The 26557-nt window shown below is 48.3% G+C and overlaps 1 protein-coding gene across 2 annotated transcripts in view; it reads left to right on the top strand.

The window, feature by feature from the left end:
* The window catches only part of SLC2A9 (solute carrier family 2 member 9), a 741777-nt gene extending 717704 nt beyond the window's left edge, over positions 1-24073 (top strand). For both annotated transcript variants that reach the window (XM_073648512.1, XM_073648502.1), the window contains exon 13: positions 23567-24073. In XM_073648512.1, coding sequence (XP_073504613.1) covers positions 23567-23830 — 264 coding nt within the window. In that variant the 3' untranslated portion in view covers positions 23831-24073. The remainder of the gene's footprint in view (positions 1-23566) is intronic.
* Positions 24074-26557: the final 2484 nt, after the last annotated feature.

The raw sequence follows: 26557 nt of genomic DNA, 5'->3' as shown, positions 1-26557 counted from the left end.
TCCGCTGGTGGATCGCGCCCCCGCCACGGTGGGGGGGGGGGAGTAACATCTGCAGAAGGAAGACCATCTTCCAGCCAAACTAAGATGTCTACTTCTTTTCGTGGACAATGTGATACGATCCCTTTCTTACGGACACGCCCATCGCTACAAATTCCAGATGAGGCACAAAAACAGCAGGTGCTTCAACGGATATCAAGTGCTCCTTCAAGTGGGCTCTCCTCCTCAACTTCAACATCACAAATACTCCAGTCCTCAGAGGTGTCACCCCAATCGCACTTGCTTCCTCACAGCTCCCAAGTCTCCAGCTGCCCGTCTGAGTATGGGGTAACACAGATGGTTGAGTCTGCACAGCTGTTTACTCATACTATAGCCTGGGAAATGGAGGTCTGCTCCAGAGCTTCTGTTAATCCAAACGAGGAAATGATCTGCACTGATGCCCAGAATCTTTATGAGTCAGATCCAGGAACAGATGAAGAAGGTTATGAGCATAATGTAGACCCTTGTTCCCAAACTGTAACTCCTGTTGGTGGAGACAATGATGAAGACGATGATGAGACTCAAATACCTGATTGGAGTGACAACTTGACTTTTCGGTCAGGGCAGGAAGAGGTTGGCTCTGAGGATGACGGGTGTGAGAACACACAGGGTGATGATGACGAGGTTGGAGATCCCACTTACTGTCAACCCACAGTCAGCCAGTCGATGAGGTCAGCAGAGGAGGTGGAGGAGGATGTGACTAGCCCAGGGGATGGGGATGACTCGGTACCGGGGCCTTTGCCTTGCCTTTGGGATGTCGCGGTGGTCGGCTCCCGAGCCCGTACCCTGGGGTCACTCTTTAAAAGGGTGGATAATTGTTAATTTTATAAGAGTTCGTGACGCCACCTGTGGTATCTGGTGAGAAGCACCAGAGCTGCAGCAGTCCACTGAGGCCGGTGATAAGGCAGCTCGATGGTATAGCTCCCCACAGGTGGAGCTAGGCCTCAGGGCAGCGTATGCAGGGGAAATGCAGGACAGGCGAGACCCAACTGGGTCAGAGCAAGAACGGGAATGGACACGGTCGTCACTTCAGTACCTTTTACTGGGGGAAATTCAGGCACATCCCGGAGCACTGTAGGGTGAAGGGTGCATATCAGGATCCTCCCCAATGAGCGGGTGTAGGGCCTCCTGTTTCTTGCCTCTGCATAGTAAGTTTCTGACCTGCCTGGAGCTAGGCCTAACTTTGTCTCTGTCCTGCGCTGACTGACCTTGTGGTAGGGCCTTGTCTTGGAGTTCACGCTCCCAGTATGCGGGGCCTAAGCGTCTCCTAGCTCTGTTACGTATCAGCACCTTAGCGATCCTGGGACTTGTAGTTCTTCAGGGATTCCGGTTATGCCTTACTGGGTCATAGAGATCCCGGTAAGCTCGGATCCGGTGTCCGGTAAAAGCTTCGGGGTGAGCTGGTTAAGCTCCTCTGCCCCCTATGTACTACCTCTGCACTCGCCTTCGGCCTACTCGGGCCCTCACTAGGCTATAAACACTAACGGCAGCTTGCCGCGCTTCACCGATCTTATGGTGCCGGCACACCTTAAACTCTAACTGGGCTCCCTGAATCTAGCTAGCAGGAGCCTCGTGCTCCACTGCTGAACTATTAACTGAGTTCTCTAGACTAGACTGAGCTCCACTGCAGACTGACCTCTCTTAGGCTTCTCTACTGCAGGAACTCTTCAGAGGAACTGAACTGCCTAGCTCCACCTTCCCTATTTATATCCCTAACGGGCTCCCTCTGCTAGTCTGAGGTGGAAGGTGGAGATGTGTGAATGTTTATGGGGGCCTCTTGTGGAGGATTCCATCAATGCACTCTACTAGGATCTCTGATACCAAGCGCAGCTGGGCGTCACAGATGCTATTGACTATGAGGTTAGGTTGCGCCTTCCTGGACAGAGACGGAGTACTGGAAGGACGTCAACAACTGCATCCTCAACCACAACTCTGCCTCTGACCACAAGTCGTGGTGCCTCTTCAGGTCGCATGGGCTCTAAGCCTTGAATAGCCTGGGCATTTTTTCAGATCGATAAGGATGACCCAACTCGTGTTATCTGTAATATTTGTCACCAAAAGCTAAGTAGAGGCCAAAAAATCCATAGTTTGAGTACTTCATGCATGAACCGTCACATGGATATGAAGCATAAGTTGCAGTGGGAAGCTCACTGTGCTACAATGCGGCCTAGCTGGCCGGGCCAACCACCGTCTGCCACATCTTGTGCATCCTCGGCCTCTTCATCCTCTGTGACTGGGGGGACAGCAGTCACACATGTTTTTGGACGCAGACCTGCCACCTCTTTACCCGCAACAGCCAGTGTGATTGGCAGGTCATCATTTCATTTGGAAGTGGAAACACCAGCTGGTGTTGAGCGCTCTCCGACATCGAGAGCACCACCTTTGGATCAAGGCAACCTAACTTTTCCGCCTGCATCTTCCTCACAGACCGGCAGTTTGCCGGGGACACCCTACTCAACCCCATCTAAGCACAACAGCCATCCCTCGGTCCCTCAGATGTGGACAAGTAAAAGACCATTTCCTCCTAGCCATGACAAAGCTAAGAGCTTGAATTTCACCATCTGCAAGCTCTTGGCTACAGAAATGCTGCCTTTCCGCCTGGTGGACACGGAGGATTTTCGAGACCTTATGTCCGTCGCAGTGCCCCAGTACCAGATACCCAGTCGGCTCTACTTCTCAAAGAAAGGTGTGCCTGCGCTCCACCAGCATGTCGCACACAACATCACTGCTTCTTTGAGAAACTCTGTGTGTGACAGGGTGCATTTCACCACAGACACTTGGAAGAGTAGGCATGGACAGGGGCGTTACATGTCGCTGACTGGGCACTGGGTAACTATGGTGACAGCAGGACAAGGGGCTGCTGTCCAAGTCTTGCCGTCCCCACGAGTTGTACGTCAATCCTCTTTATCTAAAAGTTCCTCCACTGCTTCTGCCTCCTCAAACTCCTCTCGGTCCTCCACCTGCACCCAAAGCTGTCTGATAATGCAACCCGCTTTCTAACTGCGCAGAAGGAATCCTGCACACCTCCTTACTATGCTGGCAGCAGGGCTCAACGGCATCAGGCGGTGTTTACTTTGAAATGTCTGGGAAATGTGAGTCACACAGCTTAGGAGTTGTGGTCAGCTCTGGAGACCCAGTTTCATGAATGGTTGTCTCCACTGGACCTGCAACCAGGGAAGGCCGTATGCGACAATGCTGCAAACCTGGGTGCGGCCCTTCGCCGGGGCAATGTCACACACGTGCCTTGTATGGCTCACGTGTTGAACCTGGTTGTACAGCAATTTTTATCCCACTATCCCAGACTAGATGGCCTTCTGCAGAGGACACGGTCGCTGTGTGCTCACTTCCGCCGATCGCATCCCGCAGCTCAGCGACTTACATCTCTACAGAAGTCTTTGGGCCTGCCAGTTCACCGGCTGAAATGCGATGTGCCGACACGGTGGAATTCAACTCTGCACATGTTACAGCGACTGTGGCAGCACCTACAAGCCCTGGTGCAATACGTTCTGACGTATAGCCTGGGCCAACGAGATCCAGAGGTGGGGCAAATCACGCTGCAGGAGTGGTCTCAGATCAGGGACCTATGAAGTTGACGCAACCCCTTGGCCGTGGGGTACCCGGAGCCGGGCCAGTAGACGCTGGGGGTTGTAGTCACTGTAGCGGTGACCCGGTCAGTGACCCAGGGCGGTCAATCCAAGGGTAATTTGTATATATGGGTTTTATAATGTCCGACTACGCCACCTGTGGAGTGCGGCCAAAGGGGCCGCCGCTGCAGAACAGTCCTCTGAAGCTGGTGGTTTTGCAGCAATGGTATTATTACTCCCCACAGGAAGAGTGTAGCTTCAGGGCAGTGTGGGTGGATGATGGTGGTTGTAGTGCAGGGAGTCAGTAATGAACACAGAGTCCGTGTGATGCAGTCCCAAGAACTTTACTCACAGTTGTTGCAGTACAGATTACAGGTACCAGAGCAATCTCCCCCGTCGTGCTGTGCGTACTCAGTGAGGGGCTCAGTCCACCCCCAGATAGCTCTGGAGTACTTAGCAGGACCCCCTTCTGTGTGTCCTTTCTCTGGCCTTCTCCCTGCACCTCACACCCAGTGACACTTCTATCCGGTATCCTCGGGCCTTGGCGGACGACGTGTGTTCCGTCCCCTGGGTCTTATGTGTCTACCTTCTTAGTGAGACTGGTGTGGACTTTGGCCTGCAGTACATGAAATGCTGCAGCCTCCGGTTTCTAGTTGAGCCTTGCTGTTTCTCTGCTAGTTAAGGGACTCGTTCCCCTTATCTGGCCTGACCCCTCTACCTCCTGGTAGCAGCGGGCATACGGGTGGCCTTCTGCACGGCCCGTAACCCTAGGGTCCCTTCGGTTCCTGGAGCCTTCCTGCTCCCACTCCTCTCTTTTCTCCTTCAGTCCTGGGCCTCCCACGCAAGGCCCGCCTCCGGAGCAGAGCTCATGCAGAGCCTCTGCTCCTGTCACTTCTCCTCCTCTGACTGGCTTGCTCTTTCTAAGATGGCTTCCTATTTATACTCTCCCTGTCATGTGCTCCAATAAGCTGCTTTCTCCACCCACACCCACCACATAGGACCCTCCCGCCAGCTAGGGACCTGGGACTGTGCTCTCCCTTAGGAGCAATCTCGCCCTACCCCCACTGCGGGTATGTGTTGGATGCAGGTGTTAGGGTGCCGAGCCATACTCCTTCCTTACCTGAGGGTGAGATACTACACCTCTGGGTGTGATGCAGTACCTCTGTGGCGACTGAACCCTCAGGGGCACCACACACCCTTCTGCACAGTTTTGAAATGGCGACGAAGATGTTTAGTTCTGACGACGATGCCATTATCAGCATGACTATTCCGGTGATTTACATGCTGGAGCACACGTTAAACAGAATTCAGAGTCAGGTGGTGGGACAAGAGGAGGTGGAGGAAGTAGAGGAGGAGTCGTGTGCGGAAGGGATAACATCTCCAAGGTCCAGACAGTCGGCAGCACCAAGGCGGCAGGCATGGGAGGGTGGGGAAGAGGGATTAACCAGGGCGCATGGTAGCAGCCAAACTGTTGAGGAAGGTGCAGGAGCCAAGGAAGAAGTGGAGGACGAACTGGCGATGGGCATGTAAGACTCATCAGATGAGGGCGACCTTGATCACATTTCTGTTGTGTGAGGTTGGGGGGAGAGGGCAGAGGAAGGAAGCATGATTCTTACCTTGCTACAAACACAAGGACTGGTCCTCCTGGATGCGCAAGACACATGAGTGCCTTCTTGCTGCACTACCTGCAACATGACCAGTGGATTGTCAGAATTCGAAGTAATCCCGACTACTGGGTGGCCACACTCTTAGATCCCCGGTACAAAAGTAAATTTGCCGAAATAATTCCTGCCATAGAAAGGGATTTGCGCATGCAGGAGTATCAGTAGAGGCTGTTGCAGAATCTTACATGTGCTTTTCCACAAAACACCAGTGGTGCACGTAGTGAATCTCACAGTTCTAACTTGCAAACCGTGGGACTGTTGAGTCTTCATCACTCAAACCGTAACAGTAACACAGTATCTGCTGGTAACAGCAATTTTGTGGATTCGTTTCACCACTTTTTTAGACCATCCTTTGAAAGGCCACAGGAGACAAGAAGTCTGACACATAGTCATCGCCTAGAGAGGATGGTACAGGAGGATCTCCAAGTGAACATCGAAGCCATGACTGTGTCACTGGAACCTTGCTCATTTTGGGATTCCAATCTGGAAAAATGTCCGGAGCTCGCCACTCACGCCTTGGAGATCTTGTCATGCCATGCAGCCAGCGTTCTCTCTGAACGTGTGTTCAGCGCTGCTGGTGGTGTGCTGACAGATAAGCGCACGCGGCTGTCCACTGAGAATATAGACAGACTCACGTTCATGAAGATGAACAAATCATGGATCCGCAAGGACTTTTCTACCCCTGTGTCATCCTGGGGAGACTAAAAGCTTGAGGATTTGGTAAAATCACCTCACCAACCGTTTTAAGCAACTCTGGGGCAATTGATGCCACTTAAGTGGTGTCTGTGCCACAATTTTAGGAAAAAATGGAGACTCTTTTTGGAGTCCCCTTGCTGTGTTTTACGTGACGTTGGCATAGTCAATTCCAGGTGGGTTGGGTCGCCCCCCCCACCCCCTTTTAACTGTAAGAAACTACATACACTATGGCTTGGTGTAACACAGATGGTTGAGTCTGAAGAGCTGTTTACTCAGAGGTCTGCTCCAAAGCTTCAGTGTCTGCTAGTCAGCGTACAATTTTTAACTGCATCTAGCCTAGGCAATACTTTGGGCGTAGTAGCCCAGCTGCGAAGCAAGCTGCACCGCCTGTGTATCTAATAAGAATTTTTAAATGCATCTAGCTTAGGCAGACTGTGGGGACCCCCAACCAAACCCAGACGCTCAGCCCCCCTACCGCCCCCCTTTCCTTGACAATACAATAATGTAACTCTTACAACTGGATGGGTAAGGATCGGTCACAGCTTTATTAACTCTTTATACTCATTCCATTAGAAAGGCATTTTATTTCTAAAATAATTCAGCTGGTTGCAGCATGCCCTGGGTCTCCACACCGGCAAGTTGACCAACAAGTGTAACTCTCCAACATGTCCTTTCTATTTCCAGGCCACGGAGGATCCTGCGTACTTGTATGCAGGACTCTGACCCCCATCCATCACTCTTAACGCTTGTTCCACTCCGTCCTGGAGTCCTGACAGGAATATGTCCAGTCCAATATCCATTAAGTGAACACCGTCGGGCAGTATGAGGCCTGCTTTATCTCCTTCCAGTTATCGGTGTTGTATCACTACACCGCCTCTGTCTCTTCTAAATTTTGCCATCCGAATATTTATTACCCGCCTTGTCCGTTCGATGGCCGTGATGTTTCGCGCACCTTGCCATACCGCTATCGGCACAATCTCTGACCATACTATAGTTAGTTTTGTGAAAAATTCTCTGAAGCGCTCAGTGTCTAGTTTCATTATTGCCATTAGTTATGCGCTCTTGTGATGACCTAGGTAGTTTCCCCCGGCCTGTATAACTAAGATGACCGGACCTCTTGCCTCTCTCCCTACCTTGATTACCTCCATTAGTACCTGTGGCCATAGAAGGCCTCTAATACCTCTCCAGTTGAAATATGTGTTATGAAACTCTAATTTCCTCCCGCCTGGGAGGACTTTCACCCTTTTTTCTGCCCAATATATATATACGAGTGGCCTATCACCCACACTGTTGGCTTAGCATCACCTGTAAAAGAAACAAACCACGTTAGGATAACAAGTCCGGTCTTATGTACAGTACAGACCAAAAGTTTGGACACACCTTCTCATTTAAAGATTTTTCTGTATTTTCATGACTATGAAAATTGTACATTCACACTGAAGGCATCAAAACTGTGAATTAACACATGTGGAATTATATACTTAACAAAAAGTGTGAAACAACTGAAAATATGTCTTATATTCTAGGTTCTTCAATGTAGCCACCTTTTGCTTTGATGACTGCTTTGCACACTCTTGGCATTCTCTTGATGAGCTTCTAGAGGTAGTCACCGGAAATGGTCTTCCAACAATCTTGAAGGAGTTCCCAGAGATGCTTAGCACTTGTTGGCCCTTTTGCCTTCACTCTGCAGTCCAGCTCACCCCAAACCATCTCGATTGGGTTCAGGTATGGTGACTGTGGAGGCCAGGTCATCTGGTGTAGCACCCCATCACTCTCCTTCTTGGTCAAATAGCCCTTACACATCCTGGAGGTGTGTTTGGGGTCATTGTGATGGTCCAACTAAATGCAAACCGGATGGAATAGCATGCCGCTGCAAGATGCTGTGGTAGCCATGCTGGTTCAATATGCCTTCAATTTTGAATAAATCCCCAACAGTGTCACCAGCAAAGCACCCCCACACCATCACACCTCCTCCTCCATGCTTCACGGTGGAAACCAGGCATGTAGAGTCCATCCGTTCACCTTTTCTGCATCGCACAAAGACACGGTGGTTGGAACCAAAGATCTCAAATTTGGACTCATCAGACCAAAGCACAGATTTCCACTGGTCTAATGTCCATTCCTTGTGTTCTTTAGCCCAAACAAGTCTCTTCTGATTGTTGCTTGTCCTTAGCAGTGGTTTCCTAGCAACTATTTTACCATGAACGCCTGCTGCACAGTCTCCTCTTAACAGTTGTTGTAGAGATGTGTCTGCTGCTAGAACTCTGTGTGGCATTGACCTGGTCTCTAATCTGAGCTGCTGTTAACCTGCAATTTCTGAGGCTGGTGACTTGGATAAACTTATCCTCAGAAGCAGAGGTGACTCTTGGTCTTCCTTTCCTGGGGCGGTCCTCATGTGAGCCAGTTTCTTTGTAGCGCTTGATGGTTTTTGCAACTGCACTTGGGGACACTTTCAAAGTTTTCCCAATTTTTCGCACTGACTGACCTTCATTTCTTATAGGATTGATGGCCACTCGTTTTTCTTTACTTAGCTGCTTTTTTCTTGCCATAATACAAATTCTAACAGTCTATTCAGTAGGACTATCAGCTGTGTATCCACCTGACTTCTGCACAACACAACTGATGGTCCCAACCCCATTTATAAGGCAAGAAAGCCCACTTATTAAACTTGACAGGGCACACCTGTGAAGTGAAAACCATTTCCGGTGACTACCTCTTGAAGCTCATCAAGAGAATGCCAAGAGTGTGCAAAGCAGTCATCAAAGCAAAAAGTGGCTACTTTGAAGAACCTAGAATATAAGACATATTTTCAGTTGTTTCAAACTTTTTGTTAAGTATATAATTCCACATGTGTTAATTCATAGTTTTGATGCCTTCAGTGTGAATGTACATTTTTCAAAGTCATGAAAATACAGAAAAATCTTTAAATGAGAAGGTGTGTCCAAACTTTTGGTCTGTACTGTATCTCGCCAAACACGTGGATTGCCATCTCCCTATCCTCTGAACTTCCGTTTGTGACAGTCCTGCTCTTGCTGCTTCCTTGGCCGCTCCTATGCGGAATGAGTGTGTCCCATAATCTTTGGGGTGGTTCCCTGCGGATGTTATGGATTTATTAAATATAGCTTGGAACTGGTATCTTGATAATGGCATTCCATCAATGTGTGATAGGAAGAAATTACTTTGTGATCTGATGGTTATATATGTTTTTACTATTGTTACCCGACTCAGTGTACCGTTTGTGGGTTGTAGAAGTACCCAAGTGTCCCTGCCTGCTAGAACCGTTTTCGATTTGCGTATGCGTAGACGTATTGCATTATTGGCTATGACTACGTCCTGGTGTAATAAGGCTGTGTGCCCACGTAGCATTTTTCAAGCTTATATGCTGCGGAATTTCCGCAGCGTAAACGCTTGAAAAACGCATGTATATCCGCACCCCATGTTCCCCAATGGGATTCCGCAAGTTCTATGCACATGCTGCGGATTTTTCCGCAGCGTTTATGCCGCGTTCAAAAATCCGCAGCATGTCATTTAATTTTGCGTTTCCGCAAGCGGAATTGCCTTTGTCCAATGCATAAAAAACGCAAGGCAATTCCGCATGTGGAAAACGCGTGATAAACGCGCGAAAAATGCGCGATAAACGCGTGCGGAATTCCGCATGCGTTTTTCCGGGAGAGGACTTGCATTTATGCAGCAGAAATTTTCTGCTTCATAAATGCAACGTGGGCACATAGCCTAAGCCTCCACTGGTGGTAATTTTGGATTGAGGGACTAATTCGCTTATGCATAGCGCCCCGAAGAAGGCGATCGCAAATGCAGTAGACAGTAGTGTTGCTTCAAATTGTGAGTGTCATGTTAATGGTGTTAGGGTTATGATGTGAGAAATCAGTTTTAGTGACACGGGACGGGACGTCTACACTCTTGACTTGGCTGACCCCTTTTCCACCCTTTTATGGATTGTCTGATGATGAATCTCTTTGTCACATCTCCCCAATTCTGTAGTTGGAAGTGAAATGCTACTCCGGTCAGACACCGCTGCGCTGACGCCCCTGATATGCCCCTCATCATTAGCTGGTGGAGAAATTCTATGGTGACTTGTAATCTGGCTTGTTCACATTGGTCAACCCGTCTGCCTGGTACTAGTCGTGTCCACTCTTCCCATGCCTTACCGTATGCTTGCCACGTCGATGGGGCAACTGACGCTCTGATTAATGGCATCAACTATTTGCCACTAGATCCCATAGGGAGGGTGGGCAACTTTTGCCCGATGGGTGGGCGTTGTGGAAGAGCTCTGTGAAAATCTGCCAAGTGAATGGTGATAAAGCGTTAGCAGCAGCTTTAGACCCCTCAGCATCGTGGCTAGCGCGGACCCATACATTGTGTTTTAGGCACAGGAATGCTAGCCGGTGTAGCAGGCCTAGCACTGGGAGAGACGATGATGCCATCTTATTAATGCAGTGCGCTAGGCTGGTGTTTTTTGCTATGAAGCGTATATTTTTGTTAGCCAGGCGCGCGCCCCATATTTCTATTGCTACCACTATTGGGAAGAAAAATTATTTTCCGGGCTAGATGCAGCTAAAAATTATTAGTAATTTGAAAGCTGGTGGAGTTTAGTATAAATGGCCTAATACAATGAGTACCACACACTGCTAATATGCCCAAAATTATTTTACAGGCAAGATGCAGCTAAAAATTATTATTAATTTCAAAGCTGGTGGAGCTTGGTATAGATGGCCTAATACAATGAGTACCACACACTGCTACTAAGCCGAAAATTATTTTACAGGCAAGATGCAGCTAAAAATTATTATTAATTTCAAAGCTGGTGGAGCTTGGTATAGATGGCCTAATACAATGAGTACCACACACTGCTACTAAGCCGAAAATTATTTTCCGGGCTAGATGCAGCTAAAAATTATTATTAATTTCAAAGCTGGTGGAGCTTGGTATAGATGGCCTAATAGATTGAGTACCACACACTGCCACAGGCCCAAAAGGTTTTACTTGGCTAGGTGCAGTAAAAAAATTGTTTTACATACACAGGTGGTGTAGCTTGCAACACAGATAGGCTACTGCACTGACTAACACACTCTGCAATAGGCCAAAAAGGATTTGCTTAGCTAGATTTAGCCAAATGCTATGAAAAACACTTGCACAGCACTAAAACAGACCTGCCTGGCAAAAAGTGATAGGAACTGATGTAACCTAGCCCTCAAGAGGGCTGCAATTACAAACTAGTCCCTACTCCCTAAACCTTTGTCTATTTAAGAGAAAATTCGCTTGCAATTCAGTTACACAATATAGCGCTAACAGCAGCAGCAGTGCCGTCTAACACTCAGCTGCAGCAGTGAGAAAATGGTAGCGATGGAGAAAATGGCTGGGTCTTATAGGGCAAGGACATGTGACATACACAGCCAATGACACATGCCCTTGCTTGTGTGAAAAAAAGCACTTCGCTCCGTGTGTGCGCTGCTGATAGGCTGACAGACTGCACCTCCCCACTGTAAATGCGGGAAAGAGAAAAAAAAAAATGGAGATCTTCATTATTTCTGCAGAGATCCATCTCATGTCCCTCCCCCCACCCCACTGTACACTCAAACTGTGTATTAACATTGATTATCAGCATTACTGTGAAAAAAATCCAGTTACGATTTGGGTGCACGAACAGTTATCGAACATAACCTCGAACAGCCGGATTTTTTTCAAATCGTTCGGGTTCGTCGAACGGCTCGAACACCGCCCAAAACAGCTCGAATTTGAGATTGGTGAACAGTTCGAGTCGAACACCGCTCATCTCTACTCTGCACGCCTCTGATGCTGCGGAAGGCATAGCTGCCTCTGCTTGTAACAAGAAACCCACAGTTATGTCATTCTTCAGGAGCACACCGCTCCCTCTGTAAGGAAAAAGCTGTGAGAAAGAGGAGCGCTGTGCTCTTGAAGACTGAACATGAGAAAACCCATTTAATGATTGGTATTTAGTGTGATTAGGTGACATTCACATGTGTCATAAAATGTTACAGATGTCTTTAGATATTGATTAATCTGCACCTAATATATTTAGCTTACATCATTTTCCGACATCATTTTTGACATGAGCAGAGGTTGGTTCATGCGATGATTTATGCTTCATTGCAAATATACAATCATTGATAGAAGTGGGGAAAGCAAAAATTGACGAAATAGGTGGTTTTACACAGGGTAATTCTCATTTGTGGGTTAAGTGTGATCCAATATGTGATACTCAAATATTGTCAATTTCAGCATGCAAATAAGCTCTCCTACAGAAGAGAGAAATCTGTCACTTTAGTGTCATCTACAGGTAGCAGCGGACAGCCCATTAAAGAATCTTGAAAAAAAGCTATAAGCCAAAACAAAGACTCCCACCTGTAGACAGCACTGTTTTTGAACATATACATACAAGATGGGTCAGCACACTGCGATTAATGAATACATGAACTCCAATCTTGCTGTAAACTTTAAAAATATTAATAACGCAAGGTACTTAGTTAGCGTTTTTTATTAAAGAGTGCAAAAGCCATCCAACCACGTCAAGGTGCACCTAAACATGGAAACATGGATGGTCCCTGTATGCTAACTAAGTACTAAGCATTCTATATGTTTACTGCAATAGTGTAGTTTGTGTATTCATTAGTCGCAGTGTGTATGTACAGTATATGTTTGTATACTAGCAACATAGCATATTTGTGCACCTGTACATTAATTTAATACTAAAGACCATATATTTTTGTAGTATGCGTTGCGGGGGGAGGTGGGGGCCTCCAGGTCTCAGCACCCTTATCTCTCCATCTTTCCCAGACAAGATTTTAATTGTGAGCTATGCTTGGTTTTCACTTCCCGAAGCTCAGATGAGGCCTAGTTTGGCACTTGGAGACCTAGGACATTAGTGATAGGGACTATCCATATTTGGGCACACCTTGACGCAGTTGGATGGCTTTTGCGCTCTTTGATCAAAAATGCTAAGTGGCTTACATTTTTAATGTTTACAGTGATATTAGAGTTCAAGTATTCATTAAGCGCAGTGTGCTGATGTGTCATGTTTGTATATGTCATTATATTGGCCTCATAGTGCAGCACTCCCCCATCCTAGTCTGCTCCATGTCTCTTCATTGTTTACAATTCAATGCTGCAAACTTTTAGGAACATTTGTTCTGGTATTTGTGCCAGAGGCATACATAGAAATCATGGGGTCCCATAGCAGAAGTTTTACTTGGGACCCCCGCAACTTTGCAGCTTTTACAAAGTAATTTTCCTACAGTTGAAGCTCCTAGATTCCCCTTCCATTGACCCCATAAAGTATGATGCCAAAAAAAGTGTCCCCGAACACAGAAGGGTACCCCACAGGGCATTCTTTCCCAGTATCCTCCACTCGCACAGTATGATAACCCCACAGTGCACCCCCCACCAAAGTATGGCAACCCCAACAAAGTATGATGCCCCATCTGTGACCTCTTACACAGCCCTCCAGACAATAGGATGGCTCCCACACAGCCCTCCAAACAGTTTAATGGCCCATACACAGCCCTCCAAGCAGCATAATGGCCCCCATACAACCCTCAACACAGAATGAGGATCCCACACAAACCTACACACTGTATAATTGCTTGCATGCAGTATAATGACCCGCACTAGCCCTACAAACAGTATAATGGCCCCCACATAGCCTTCCATATAGTATAATGCAACCTCCCCCACCCCATAGCCCTCTAAACAGCATCATGGCCCCACAATGCATTTATTAATTAAAATTAAAAAAAAAAATACTCAGGATGCCAATACAGTTAAAAAGTGTGGTGCCAGGCTGAGGGGATAAAAGTGAGTGACACTGGCACCAAGCCCCCCTGACTCATGGCCCCATAGTGGCCACGTGGTCTGCCACTATTGGCTTTACAGCACTGATTGCAGCTTATTCCCATTTACCACCACTCTAGCATTTTGTTTTGTACAGCGCTGGAGTAGTACTTTAAATCTAAGGCCCCTGCCCCAGTCTTATACTCATCCTCCGGTGTCTTCATAGTTTTTTCAATTCCGCTCCGGTCCCCCCACACCATCTTCTGACCATAGCTTCTGATTGGCCAGAAGTCAGAAGCTACATCACATGGTCTCAATACAAGTCTATGAGAGACAGAACGAGGCTCTCATAGACTTGTATTGAAAAGTGACTTCCGACGGACTCCATGAAACACTGGAGCTGCGAGCAGGTCACTTTTCGCCAGAGACCGACCGGAGCAACGCTGGAAACGGATGAAGTTGGCGGCAGATGAGTATGAGACAGTGGCAGGGGAATTACATTCATAGCATCACTCCAGTGTGCAATAAAAAAACGCTAGAGTGATGCTTTAAATGTAGTGAGCTGTAATACAGTTGTACCGGGAAAACAATGAAGAGGAAGTGACCCTCCAATAAATGCTACACTTAAAACCAGTATCAATTTTAAATTTTGATGGCCTTCTTAAAAGTTATTCTAAACATTTATGTTATCACTAGATGGAGGCCCTATGCTATCGCATCGGGAGGGCGGTAATGTCACGATGGGGGCAGACTTTGCAGCGTTGAGAATCTCCCCCCCCCCCATGTGCTCACCCACCTATCCACTCTCTCTTTCCCCCCCATGTGCTGACTTCTCCCGTCTGTGCTCTCTTCTTTTACCTGTCTACCCCATGTGCTATCCCCCTTGTCTGCTGTCTCTTTCCTTCTTGTGCAGTGTTCTCCCCTCATGTGCTGTCCCGTGTGAGCTGTCTCCCCCCTGTGCTCTGTCTCTTTCCCCTCTGTGCGCTTTCTCTCTCTCTTTGACCTGTATACCCCATGTGCTCCCCCCCTTGTCTGCTCTCTCTCTCCACCCCTGTGCGGTCTTCTTCCCTCATGTGTTCTCTCATTTGAGCTGTCTCCCCCCTGTGTGTCCTCTTTCCTATGTTCACTCACTCCTCCCCCTGTGATAAAATGAAAGAAAAGTAGGTAAAGGTAACATTTTATTAACATGGAAAAATTTATGACAAAGGTGCTTTAATTTACATTGTATCCACATAAGGACAAAACGTACGTACGGCGTATATAGAGTGTGTGTGTGTGGTGCATACGGTGTATACAGTGTGAGTGTGGTGCGTATGGCGTATACTGTGTGTATGTACAGCGTGTACAGTGCGTGGGTGTGTGTGGGGGGTGCGTACGGTGTATACAGTATGTGTGTGTGGTGCTTATGGCGTATACAATGTGTGTATGTGGTGCATATGGCGTATACAGAGTGTGTGTGTGCGTGGGTGTGTTTCGTGCGTACGCAATATACAGAGTGTGTGTGTGGTGGTGCGTACGGCGTATACAGTGTGTGTGTGTGTGTGGTGCGTACGGCATATACAGTGTGTGTGTGGTGCGTACGGCATATACAGTGTGTGTGTGGTGCGTACGGCATATACAGTGTGTGTGTGGTGCGTACGGCATATACAGTGTGTGTGGTGTGTGTGGTGTTGCGTACGGAGTATACAGAGTGTGTGTGCGGTGGTGCGTACGGCGTATACAGTGTGTGTGTGTACGTGTGGTGCGTACGGAGTATATAGTGTGTGTGTGTGGTGCATACGGCGTATACAGTGTGTGTGTGTGTGTGGTGCGGTGCATACGGCGTATACAGTGTGTGTGTGTACGTGTGGTGCGTACGGAGTATATAGTGTGTGTGTGTGGTGCATACGGCGTATACAGTGTGTGTGTGTGTGTGGTGCGGTGCATACGGCGTATACAGTGTGTGTGTGGTGCGGTGCATACGGCGTATACAGTGTGTGTGTGTGTGTGTGGTGCATACGGCGTATACAGTGTGTGTGTGTGTGTGTGTGTGGTGCATACGGCGTATACAGTGTGTGTGTGTGGTGCATACGGCGTATACAGTGTGTGTGTGTGTGTGGTGCGGTGCATACGGCGTATACAGTGTGTGTGTGTGTGTGTGTGGTGCATACGGCGTATACAGTGTGTGTGTGTGTGTGTGTGTGTGTGTGTGTGTGGTGCATACGGCGTATACAGTGTGTGTGTGTGTGTGTGTGTGTGTGTGTGTGTGTGTGTGTGTGTGTGGTGCATACGGCGTATACAGTGTGTGTGTGTGTCCGGCGTATACAGTGTGTGTGTGTGTGTGTGTGTGTGTGGTGCATACGGCGTATACAGTGTGTGTGTGTGTGTGTGTGTGTCCGGCGTATACAGTGTGTGTGTGTGTGTGTGTGTGTGTGTGTGTGTGGTGCATACGGCGTATACAGTGTGTGTGTGTGTGTGTGTGTGTCCGGCGTATACAGTGTGTGTGTGTGTGTGTGTGTGTGTGTGGTGCATACGGCGTATACAGTGTGTGTGTGTGGTGCATACGGCGTATACAGTGTGTGTGTGTGTGTGTGTGTGTGTGTGTGTGTGTGTGTGGTGCATACGGCGTATACAGTGTGTGTGTGTGTGTGTGTGTGTGTGTGTGTGTGTGGTGCATACGGCGTATACAGTGTGTGTGTGTGTGTGTGTGTGTGTGTGTGTGTGTGTGTGTGTGGTGCATACGGCGTATACAGTGTGTGTGTGTGTGTGTGTGTGTGTGTGTGTGTGTGTGTGTGTGGTGCATACGGCGTATACAGTGTGTGTGTGTGTGTGTGGTGCGGTGCATACGGCGTATACAGTGTGTGTGTGTGTGTGTGGTGCGGTGCATACGGCGTATACAGTGTGTGTGTGTGTGTGGTGCATACGGCGTATACAGTGTGTGTGTGTGTGTGTGGTGCGGTGCATACGGCGTATACAGTGTGTGTGTGTGGTGCATACGGCGTATACAGTGTGTGTGTGTGTGTGTGTGTGTGTGTGTGGTGCATACGGCGTATACAGTGTGTGTGTGTGTGTGTGTGTGTGTGTGTGTGTGTGTGTGGTGCATACGGCGTATACAGTGTGTGTGTGTGTGTGTGTGTGGTGCATACGGCGTATACAGTGTGTGTGTGTGTGTGTGTGGTGCATACGGCGTATACAGTGTGTGTGTGTGTGTGGTGCATACGGCGTATACAGTGTGTGTGTGTGTGGTGCATACGGCGTATACAGTGTGTGTGTGTGTGTGTGTGGTGCATACGGCGTATACAGTGTGTGTGTGTGTGGTGCATACGGCGTATACAGTGTGTGTGTGTGTGTGTGTGTGTGTGTGTGTGTTGCATACGGCGTATACAGTGTGTGTGTGTGTGTGTGTGTGTGGTGCATACGGCGTATACAGTGTGTGTGTGTGTGTGTGTGTGTGTGTGTGTGGTGCATACGGCGTATACAGTGTGTGTGTGTGTGTGTGTGTGTGTGTGTGTGTGTGTGGTGCATACGGCGTATACAGTGTGTGTGTGTGTGTGTGTGTGGTGCATACGGCGTATACAGTGTGTGTGTGTGTGTGTGTGTGTGTACGGCATATACAGTACAGTGTGTGTATGTGGTGCGTACGGTTTATACAGTGTGTGTGTATGTGGTGCGTACGGCATATACAGAGTGTGTGTGTGTGTGTGTGTGTGTTTGATGCGTACACAGTATACAGAGTGTGTGTGGTGCATACGGCATATACTGTGTGTGTGTGTACGGTGTATGCAGTGTGTGTGTGTGGTGCGTATGGCGTATACAGAGTGTGTGTGTGTGTGTGTGTGTGTGTGTGTGTGTGTGTGTGTGTGTGTGTTTCGTGCATACGCAGTATACAGACTGTGTGTGTGGTGGTGCGTACGGCGTATGTGCATACAGTGTGTGTGGTGCGTGTGTGTGTACGGTGTATGCAGTGTGTGTGTGAGGTGCATATGGCGAATACAGTGTGTGTGTGGTGCATACGGCGTATACAGTGTGTGTGTGTGTGGTGCATAAGGCGTATATGACGCGCCCCCTGGGCCATATTCTTTAGGGGAATACCCGGAGCCGGATCAGATGGGAGTTGTAGTCTTCCGAGTGGCTGTGACCCGGTCCGTGCCCAGGGTGTCAAGCTCAGAGTATGTGGCAGTCCTACAGATGTTATAAAGTTCTTAATGTCGACTACGCCACCCGTTGTATTGCGGTCACTATGGCCGCCGCTGCAGCAGGGTCCGCTGAGGCTGATGGTGTTGGTGCAGCTTTTGGTAGTATAACCCCCAACGGGTGGGGTATAGCCTCAGGGGGTCAGGTGCAGAGGATGGGGGTTGTGGTGGTGCAGCATAGATGTTAAGTGAAGACAGAGTCGGGTTGTGCAGTTTAGGGTATTTACTCACTGCTGATGTTCCGGTCACTCCAGCTTCAAGTGACCACCCGAGCCGTGCTGCGTCCACCAGGTTCTGGATTCAGCAAACCCCCAAACAAGTCCGGAGCGTGACCCTGAGCTCTCCTTCTGTCCTTTCCTCTGGCCGTCCCCACTAGTGATCCACCTAGGTCCAGCTCCCTCGGGCCTTCTGTTGGGAGACCCTTGGCCTTGGGTTCCCTGACCCTCCACGTGGTATGCCTTCGGGGTGGATGTGGTGGGTGGCCGTGGCAGACGCTGCCCACGGCCTCCGGTCTCTGGCTAGGGTGTGCTTTTGCCCCCACCAGTTTGGGATCCGGTACCCTATTGCCGACTCTTCACCCGGGGATTGAATTTGGGTTCTCAGAGTCCTCTCTTTGTCTCCTCTGGGTCTTTCCTTCTCTGCTCCACTCTCTCTCTGCAGGCTCATCTGGACCTCTGCTTCTTACTGACTCTGACAGACTGACCCTGTTCTCTGATGGTGCCCACCTTATATACACCCTCTATGTGTGAGCTCAGGCGACCAGCACCCAATGAGCTCCTATCTTTACCCAGGCTGCTCCCCCTATCTGCCCCTACACTACTTGGGATGTACCACCCCCCTCCCACTCCAGCCAGGAACAGACTCGGTCGTACCTGCACATTTCTAAGTGGGAGTACCGTTGGTCTGTTCCTCGGAAATGGGATGTGTGTAGTGCATGCAGCCTACCGAGCTCAGGTCCACACTCCATCCTTACCCGGGAGTGGAATATCACACCTCTGGGATGAGGTGCAATACCCCTGCAGCAGCCGAATCCTCAGGGTGCTACATATACAGTGTGTGTGTGGTGCATAAGGCGTATACAGTGTGTGTGTGGTGGTGCACACGGTGTATACAGTGTGTGTGTGGTGGTGCACACGGCGTATACAGTGTGTGTGTGGTACGTACGGCGTATACAGTGTGTGTGGTGGTGCGTACAGAGTATACAGGCGTAAACAGTGTGTGTGTGCGCGCGTGTGGTGCGTACTGCATATACAATGTGTGTGGTGCATACGGCGTATACTGTGTGTGTATGTACGGCATATACAGTGTGTGTGTGTGTGGTGCATATGGTGTACACAGTGTGTGTGTGTGTGATGCGTACGGCGTATACAGTGTGTGTGTGTTTGATGCGTATGCCTGTATACAGAGTGTGTGTGTGTGTGTGTGTGTGTGTGTGTGTGTGTGTGTGTGTGTGTGTGTGTGTGTGTGTGGTGTACGGCATATACAGTGTGTGTGTGTGTGTGTACGGCGTATACATTGTGTGTGTTGTGCATATGGCGTATGCAGTGTGTGTGTGTTGTGTGTATGGCGTATACAATGTGTGTGGTGCGTACTGCATATACAGTGTGTGTGTGTGGTGCGTACGGCGTATACAGTGTGTGTGGTGCATACGGCGTATACAGTGTGTGTGTGGTGCATACGGCGTATACAGTGTGTGTGTGTGTGGTGCACACGGCGTATACAGAGTGTGTGTGTGTGTGGTGGTGCTTACGGCGTATACAATGTGTGTGTGTGTGTGTGTGTGTGTGTGTGTGTGTGTGTGTGTGTGTGTGTGTGTGGTGCGTACGGCGCATACAGAGTGTGTATGTGTGTGTGGTGCGTACGGCGCATACAGTGTGTGTGTGTGTGTGTGTGTGTGTGTGTGTGTGGTGCGTACGGCATATACAGTGTGTGTGTGTGTGGTGCGTACGGCGTATACAGTGTGTGTGTGTGTGGTGCGTATGGTGTATACAGTGTGTGTGTGGTGCGTACGGCGTATACAGTGTGTGTGGTGCATACAGTGTGTGTGTATGGTGCATACGGCATCTACTGTGCGTGTGTGTGGTGCATACGGCATCTACAGTGCGTGTGTGTGGTGCATACGGCGTATACAGTGTGTGTGTGTGGTGCATACGGCGTATACAGTGTGTGTGTGTGGTGCATACGGCGTATACAGTGTGTGTGTGTGGTGCATACGGCGTATACAGTGTGTGTGTGTGTATGTGGTGCGTACGGCGTATACAATGTGTGTGTGTGGTGGTGCGTACGGCGTATACAGTGTGTGTGTGTGGTGCGTACGGCGTATACAATGTGTGTGTGTGGTGGTGCGTACAGCGTATACAGTGTGTGTGTGGTGCGTACAGCGTATACAGTGTGTGTATGTGTGTGTGGTGCGTACAGCGTATACAGTGTGTGTGTGTGGGTGTGTGTGTCGGGCGTATGGCGTTTACAGTATATATACAGTGTGTGTGTCGTGCGTACGGCATATACAGTGTGTGTGTGTCGTGCGTACGGCATATACAGTGTGTGTGTGTGGCAGGCGTATACAGTGTGTGTGTGGTGCGTACGGCGTATTCAGTGTGTGTGTGTGGTGCGTACGGCGTATACAATGTGTGTGTGTGGTGGTGCGTACAGCGTATACAGTGTGTGTGTGGTGGTGCGTACAGCGTATACAGTGTGTGTGTGGTGCGTACAGCGTATACAGTGTGTGTGTGTGTGTGGTGCGTACAGCGTATACAGTGTGTGTGGTGCGTGTGTGCGTCGGGCGTATGGCGTTTACAGTATATATACAGTGTGTGTGTGTCGTGCGTACGGCATATACAGTGTGTGTGTGTGTGGCAGGCGTATACAGTGTGTGTGTGGTGCGTACGGCGTATTCAGTGTGTGTGTGTGGTGCGTACGACGTATACAGTGTGTGTGTGTGTGGTGTGTAAGGCATATACAGTGCTGCTCACCATTATTGGCACCCCTTCATTTTTTTCATAGACTGTACAATATCTACAGAAATAAATGGATTTTTTAATTAGTGGTCCAAAGTAATACAACAATAAAACATTGTTTTTCAACTTCCATGTTGCAATTTCAAATCAGAAACAGAATAAACAACATCTGCTGCAATAAAGGCACTCCTAATTAATACTTGGTTGCAGACCCTTTGGCATTGATGACAACCTCCAAACATTTCTTGTAGCCATTGTAAGGCGGCAGTGACCCAAGCAAGTCCAACTTAAACAGCTTTTATTCAGCAACTCACGGGTAAACAGAAAGTCCTCCGGTTCGCAGCCAGGTTAACATGAGTCCATAAACAACGGTTGCCGGGGACAACGGCCACGCCGGGCCGCGTAGAGCCTGACAGGTGCAGAGCCTTCCTAGGCGGTGGTTCAACCACACTCAGTCCTGCTGAGCTAACCTGCTGTGCTCCTAGCAGGTTGCAACATAGAACAACACTAAACCTTAGAGAAGGAGTTTTAAAGGACCTGTGGCAAGAGCCACTGGAAAATCCGGGTTGGAGGGAGGAGGCCGCCCCACTGCCTCCTGTGACCTCCTCCAAGAAATGAAGGCCCTGCCGGGTTTTACTTAATCTGCCTTAGCCAGGTAGTCTGACCAGGTGATTGCTCACCTTCATTCCTGCATTGCAGCCGCAGCTGTGTCTGTGACTGCAATGCACTCCAATGGATTTAATAGGTCTCTGTACACATTCTGGGGAATATATACCGTCCCTCGTATACGATCCCGGTCACTGCCTCACACCATCTATAAGCTTCTTGCACTTCTCAGCTGGAATTTTCTCCCACTTTTTCTTTGCAGTTTGTTCAAGCTCTTGAATGTTTGCAGGGTTCTTTTTCCCAATGGCAGATTTCAGCTCACCCCAAAGATTTTCAATGGGATTGAGGTCCAGACTCATTGCTGGCTATTTTAAAACAGTCCATTTTTTCTTTTTCAACCATTCCTGTGTACTTTTTGATGTGTGCTTTGGGTCATTGTCTTGCTGGAGGACCCATGATCTTTGACTCAAACCAAGTTTTCATACACTGGGTAGGACATTTTGTTCTAAAATCTCTTGATAATTCTCTGATTTCATGAATTCTGTGATACGGTCAATGCCTCCAGTACCAGACGCAGCAAAGCAACCCCACAGCATTATGATTCCTCCACCATGCTTAACTGTTGGCAAGGTGTTCTTTTCCTTATAAGCTTCATTGCGTCGCCTATAAACAAACTGTTACTTTGCATTGCCCAAAAGCCCTATTTTTGTTTCATCTGTCCACAGAACATTTTCCCAGAAGAAATGTGGTTTGTCAAGGTACTCTTTGGCAAAGATCAGTCATTCCTTTTTATATTTGTTCTTTAGCAATGGTTTCTTCCTTGGCCTTCGTGCACAAAGCTCTGCTTGGTTTAGTGTGTGGCATATGGTACTTGTTTAAACCATGACCCCAGACTGTTCCAGATTGGCCTTCAGATCTTTGGATGTTTGACGTGGTGTTTTTTCCACCCATTTGCACCAACTTTCGAAGACATCTATTGTCAATTTTCCTCTTTCCCCCACATCCATGGAGGTTCTGGCTGTTCCATGCTTGGCAAAATTCTTAATAACATTGCGCACTATTGAAACTTGGATACCAAGGTCTTTAGAGGTGGCCTTACACCTTGTGGAAGTCTTGTGTTTGCTAATAATAGCAGTTCAGATGTCCTCAGACAGCTCCTTTATCTTAACCATTGTAACAAAGGAACAGGGCCTACTTTATGTCTTTTTAAAACACTGAAGTCATCATTCATTGGTTAATTCATGTCACTTGTTCACTGACAATTAATCACATGAGAATCTCTTTTGTGATTTACCACAGGCAAGTCAAAATGTGTTTCCATACTAAGTGAATGTAATGAATGCACTGCGCATGATCTTACTACCTTGCTAGTGCCTGGTGACCCGAATGTCGTCATGACGACATGAGGTCACTATGGCAATGATCGGGACCCCGATGTGACGTCGCGGGGGCTCCAATCCAAGAGCAGAGGGGCTTCTGTCCCTCTGCCTGCTTGATAAATGCTGCAATCACAGTGATCACAGCATTTAGGAGGTTGAATTCTCGGGAGCGGTGCTTCTCCTGGCACTGAGAGCCGGGTGTCAGCTGTCAGAATCAGCTGACACTTCTGACAGCCTTTGTGCGCGCAAAATCGCCTAGACCTATCCATATATCCAAGGTCGGTAAGTACCAGGCCACCTGTCTAGTGTGAACAATGTTAGTCTTGATGAATCAAGCCCAAAGACTTGTTCTTAGTTTAAAAACTGTGGACCCCCCTCAGGCAATAATGTACCCGACTAAATGTTCTTTTCACCCCTGAGTCCAGATCAAAATATAAAGCAGAGCTTTAAGTTAATTGGTAATTTGAGGGTGGTTACAATACAATGCTAGGGAACCATGTGGAAGGGTGCACTAACTTATACACTTTTCTAACATTCTATTTCATTATTTATGTTACAAATAACATTTATGTAATTATAAAAAAATATATCTTCTGATACTGCAATCCACATTCCTGGAAGGACTTTAATATCCCATTTATTTACCTCTCTCCTTTGTCTTTTTAGGATGGATTGGGCAACTACTGTTTCCTGGTGTTTGCCACAATCTGCCTGGCAGGAGCCCTCTACCTCTACTTCGTGTTGCCAGAGACAAAGAACAAGACATTTAATGAAATCGATCAGGCATTTGCGAAGATTAATAAAATTTCTCAGTCTGTGAAGGAACTTGAGAAGCTTCCGCCTGAAGAGAAGACGATGGATCAGAGTGACTTGCACTCGCCTTGCAGTGACTGCAGCAATCTGCAGATGGAGCATCTGGGTCAGGCATGAAATATGTGGAGCTGGTGGATATGAAGCGGATTATGACTCCAATCACCAGAACCAAGTCTGACCTGACTGATGGTTGTTGTAAGGAAAGTGGAGAGCAACAATGTCTGGCCACTGTGCAGAGCCTTATAGTTAAGATGTGACAACACCAGCATATATTGCATTATCTCAATGCACTTCTTCCTATGTTAAAGTGGATCTATCACCTGTTTTCAGAATAAAATCTGCATACATTAATATATCTTAGATTTGATGAGGCTGGTGTACTTACTTTGCAAACCCATCTCAGAATGATAATATTAAAATTAGCATTTTATGAGTGCAGCCTTAGAATGAAAGAGTTCACTTGTTCATGAGTCCAAGTGTATTCAGTCTCCATCCACCCAGCCTGAATGACAGCTGCAGTCAGAATCGACAATCGGATCACAGGTGCGGACAAGGTGGAGAACTTAATTTCTCCATTCTGTGAGCCGATGTATATCGGACTACACTCGGATCACATCCGAGTGCAGTCTGCCGTTTTGCACGCTCCTGTAGACTTGTATGGGTGCTTACCGTCCGATATACAGTGGGTACGGAAAGTATTCAGACGCCTTTAAATGTTTCACTCTTTGTTTTGTGGCACCCCAGGGGTCTGGTTGCCACAGTAATAGAAATATTATGTCTGAGAGCAAGTGGGAGGTTTCTCTGGTCAGGAGCCCTAAGCATGCTACACTGCCCACCCAGACCTGGGAGGGGAGGAATCTGCCCTTATAAACTGGGTCTGGGGTGGGATTAGGTGAGTCAGAGCTTGGAGAGGGAAAGATACAGCAGGAGCTCTGTAGGAGCAGGAGTGAGTGTCAGAGGCTGGAAGCTAGATAGCTCGCCTTGGCTGAAGACACTAAACCCGGACACGGAGTCCGAGGCTGTGGGGACATCCAGGTCCAGCAGCAGAATCCAACCGGCAGGGGATTCCAGGTCCTCTGGCCTTAGAAGCCCGAAGGTACGGTCACAAGCAAGGGACCAGCACCGCCGTCGTGGAGCGGAGGCTAACAGAAGGCCCCAAGTCACCGGCCATACGAGTGAGCACCACACGGTATACTCAGGGACGTGGGCTACTTCTACCTGCATAGAGCAAGGTAGCCAGGAAAGAGTGCAGATAGACGGGGAGGCCTACAACTCCACCTGGCCAGGGGGAGATCCTGCTTGCTCACAGACTGACCAGGCCTCTACTGCTAACCAGTACTCCCAGGAGGGTCTGCTTTATACCATCAGTAAAGACCCTGAACTGCACCACACGTCTCTGTGTTTCATCGCCGCACCAGCACCATTAGTACTGGGACGCTCACACCATCACTCCCATCATCCACACTAGCTGCCCTGAGGCAATACTTGGTTATCCCATACTTGGCTGCGCTTACAACATCAGCCTCAGCGGCCTGCAGCACAGCGGCGGTCCCCACTGACCGCAATCCACGGGTGGCGTAGTCGGACGTTTGTTATTACACTAAGACTGCCACTGGTTTGACCACCCTGAGCCACGGGCCGGGTCACCGCCACACTGAGACTACCACCCCCAGCATCCCACCAGAGGCCCAGTTCCGGGTTCCCCACAGGCCCAGGGGGCGAGTCAGTTTCATTGCAGTCATTTGGTAAATTCTAAAAAGTTCATTTTTTTCTCATTAAAGTACACTCTGCACCACATCTTGACTGAAAAAAAACAGAAACGTAGAAATTTTTGCAAATGTATTAAAAAAGAAAAACTGAAAAGACATCCGAGTGCAGTATGGCCTTACTAGTGGGCTACTACTTTTCTCCTCTGGTTGACTTTCAGTCTCTACAACCTCCTTTACTCCTCCAAGTCCATTTTGCTGTACCAACATCTTCTGTAGAGATGAGCGAACATGTTCGGAAAATGTTAGTTTTTTTTCAAATTCGGCACGAACATTGCACATTCTGAGTCGTGATCGGACACCTGAGCGTATTTACTGAAAATCGGCCCAAATCGGCAAAAGTACGGGAAATGATCGCGTTTACACTAAAGTATTTTTAGGACTTTGGCTAGGATAGTGGGCCTTTATGATGAGCGGGAGGGACGTGTTTGATGAGAGGAGGGGGTGGGAGAGGTCAGAGTAGCGGCGGGCTGTTAATATATATATTTTTTTCCTAACTTAATTTGTGGAGAATCCGATAAGCCAATCAGGGCGCAGGAGCCATCCACAAAGTCCAGACACAAGGGCTTCTGTCATTGGCTGCTGAAGTCACATGTCCATCTCCATATAAAGAGCGGACATGTTGTTTTAGCGCCATTTTTTCAGTGTAACAGCGCAGAGAGGCTACTCCTGATGCTGGTCCTGGATAGTGATGAGCGAATATGTTCGAAATCTGATCTCCAAACTTAAGTTCGACACGAACATTCGACATCCGACATTCGGATTCGTGATCGGAAAGGCGAGCAAAATTTGTTAAAGTCGGGAAAATCGGTAACGAATTTGCGTGGTTACGTGATTGCGGGGCAACTACAGCATTTTTAACAGTTTTGCTAGCATAGTGCTTGAGTATGATGAGCGGGGGGACGTTGCAGATGAGTATGGAGGGCTGGTGATAGCTCAGAACAGGTCAGATCAGTGGCGCGCTGTGTTTTTTTTTTCTTGTAGGCGGTAACTTTAAGTCAGGAAAGTGCGGCTAGCCAATCAGAGCGCAGGAAGCATTCACAGTGTCCCAGACACAAGGGCTTCTGTAATTGGCTCC

The sequence above is a fragment of the Phyllobates terribilis genome, unplaced genomic scaffold, assembly GCF_046119375.1.
Source record: "Phyllobates terribilis strain yellow unplaced genomic scaffold, ASM4611937v1 Scaffold_1__5_contigs__length_1240528914, whole genome shotgun sequence".
NCBI classification, from domain to species: Eukaryota; Metazoa; Chordata; class Amphibia; order Anura; family Dendrobatidae; genus Phyllobates; species Phyllobates terribilis.
Note: the sequence above shows the minus strand (reverse complement) of the source record. Positions and strands in the feature narration are given on the sequence as shown.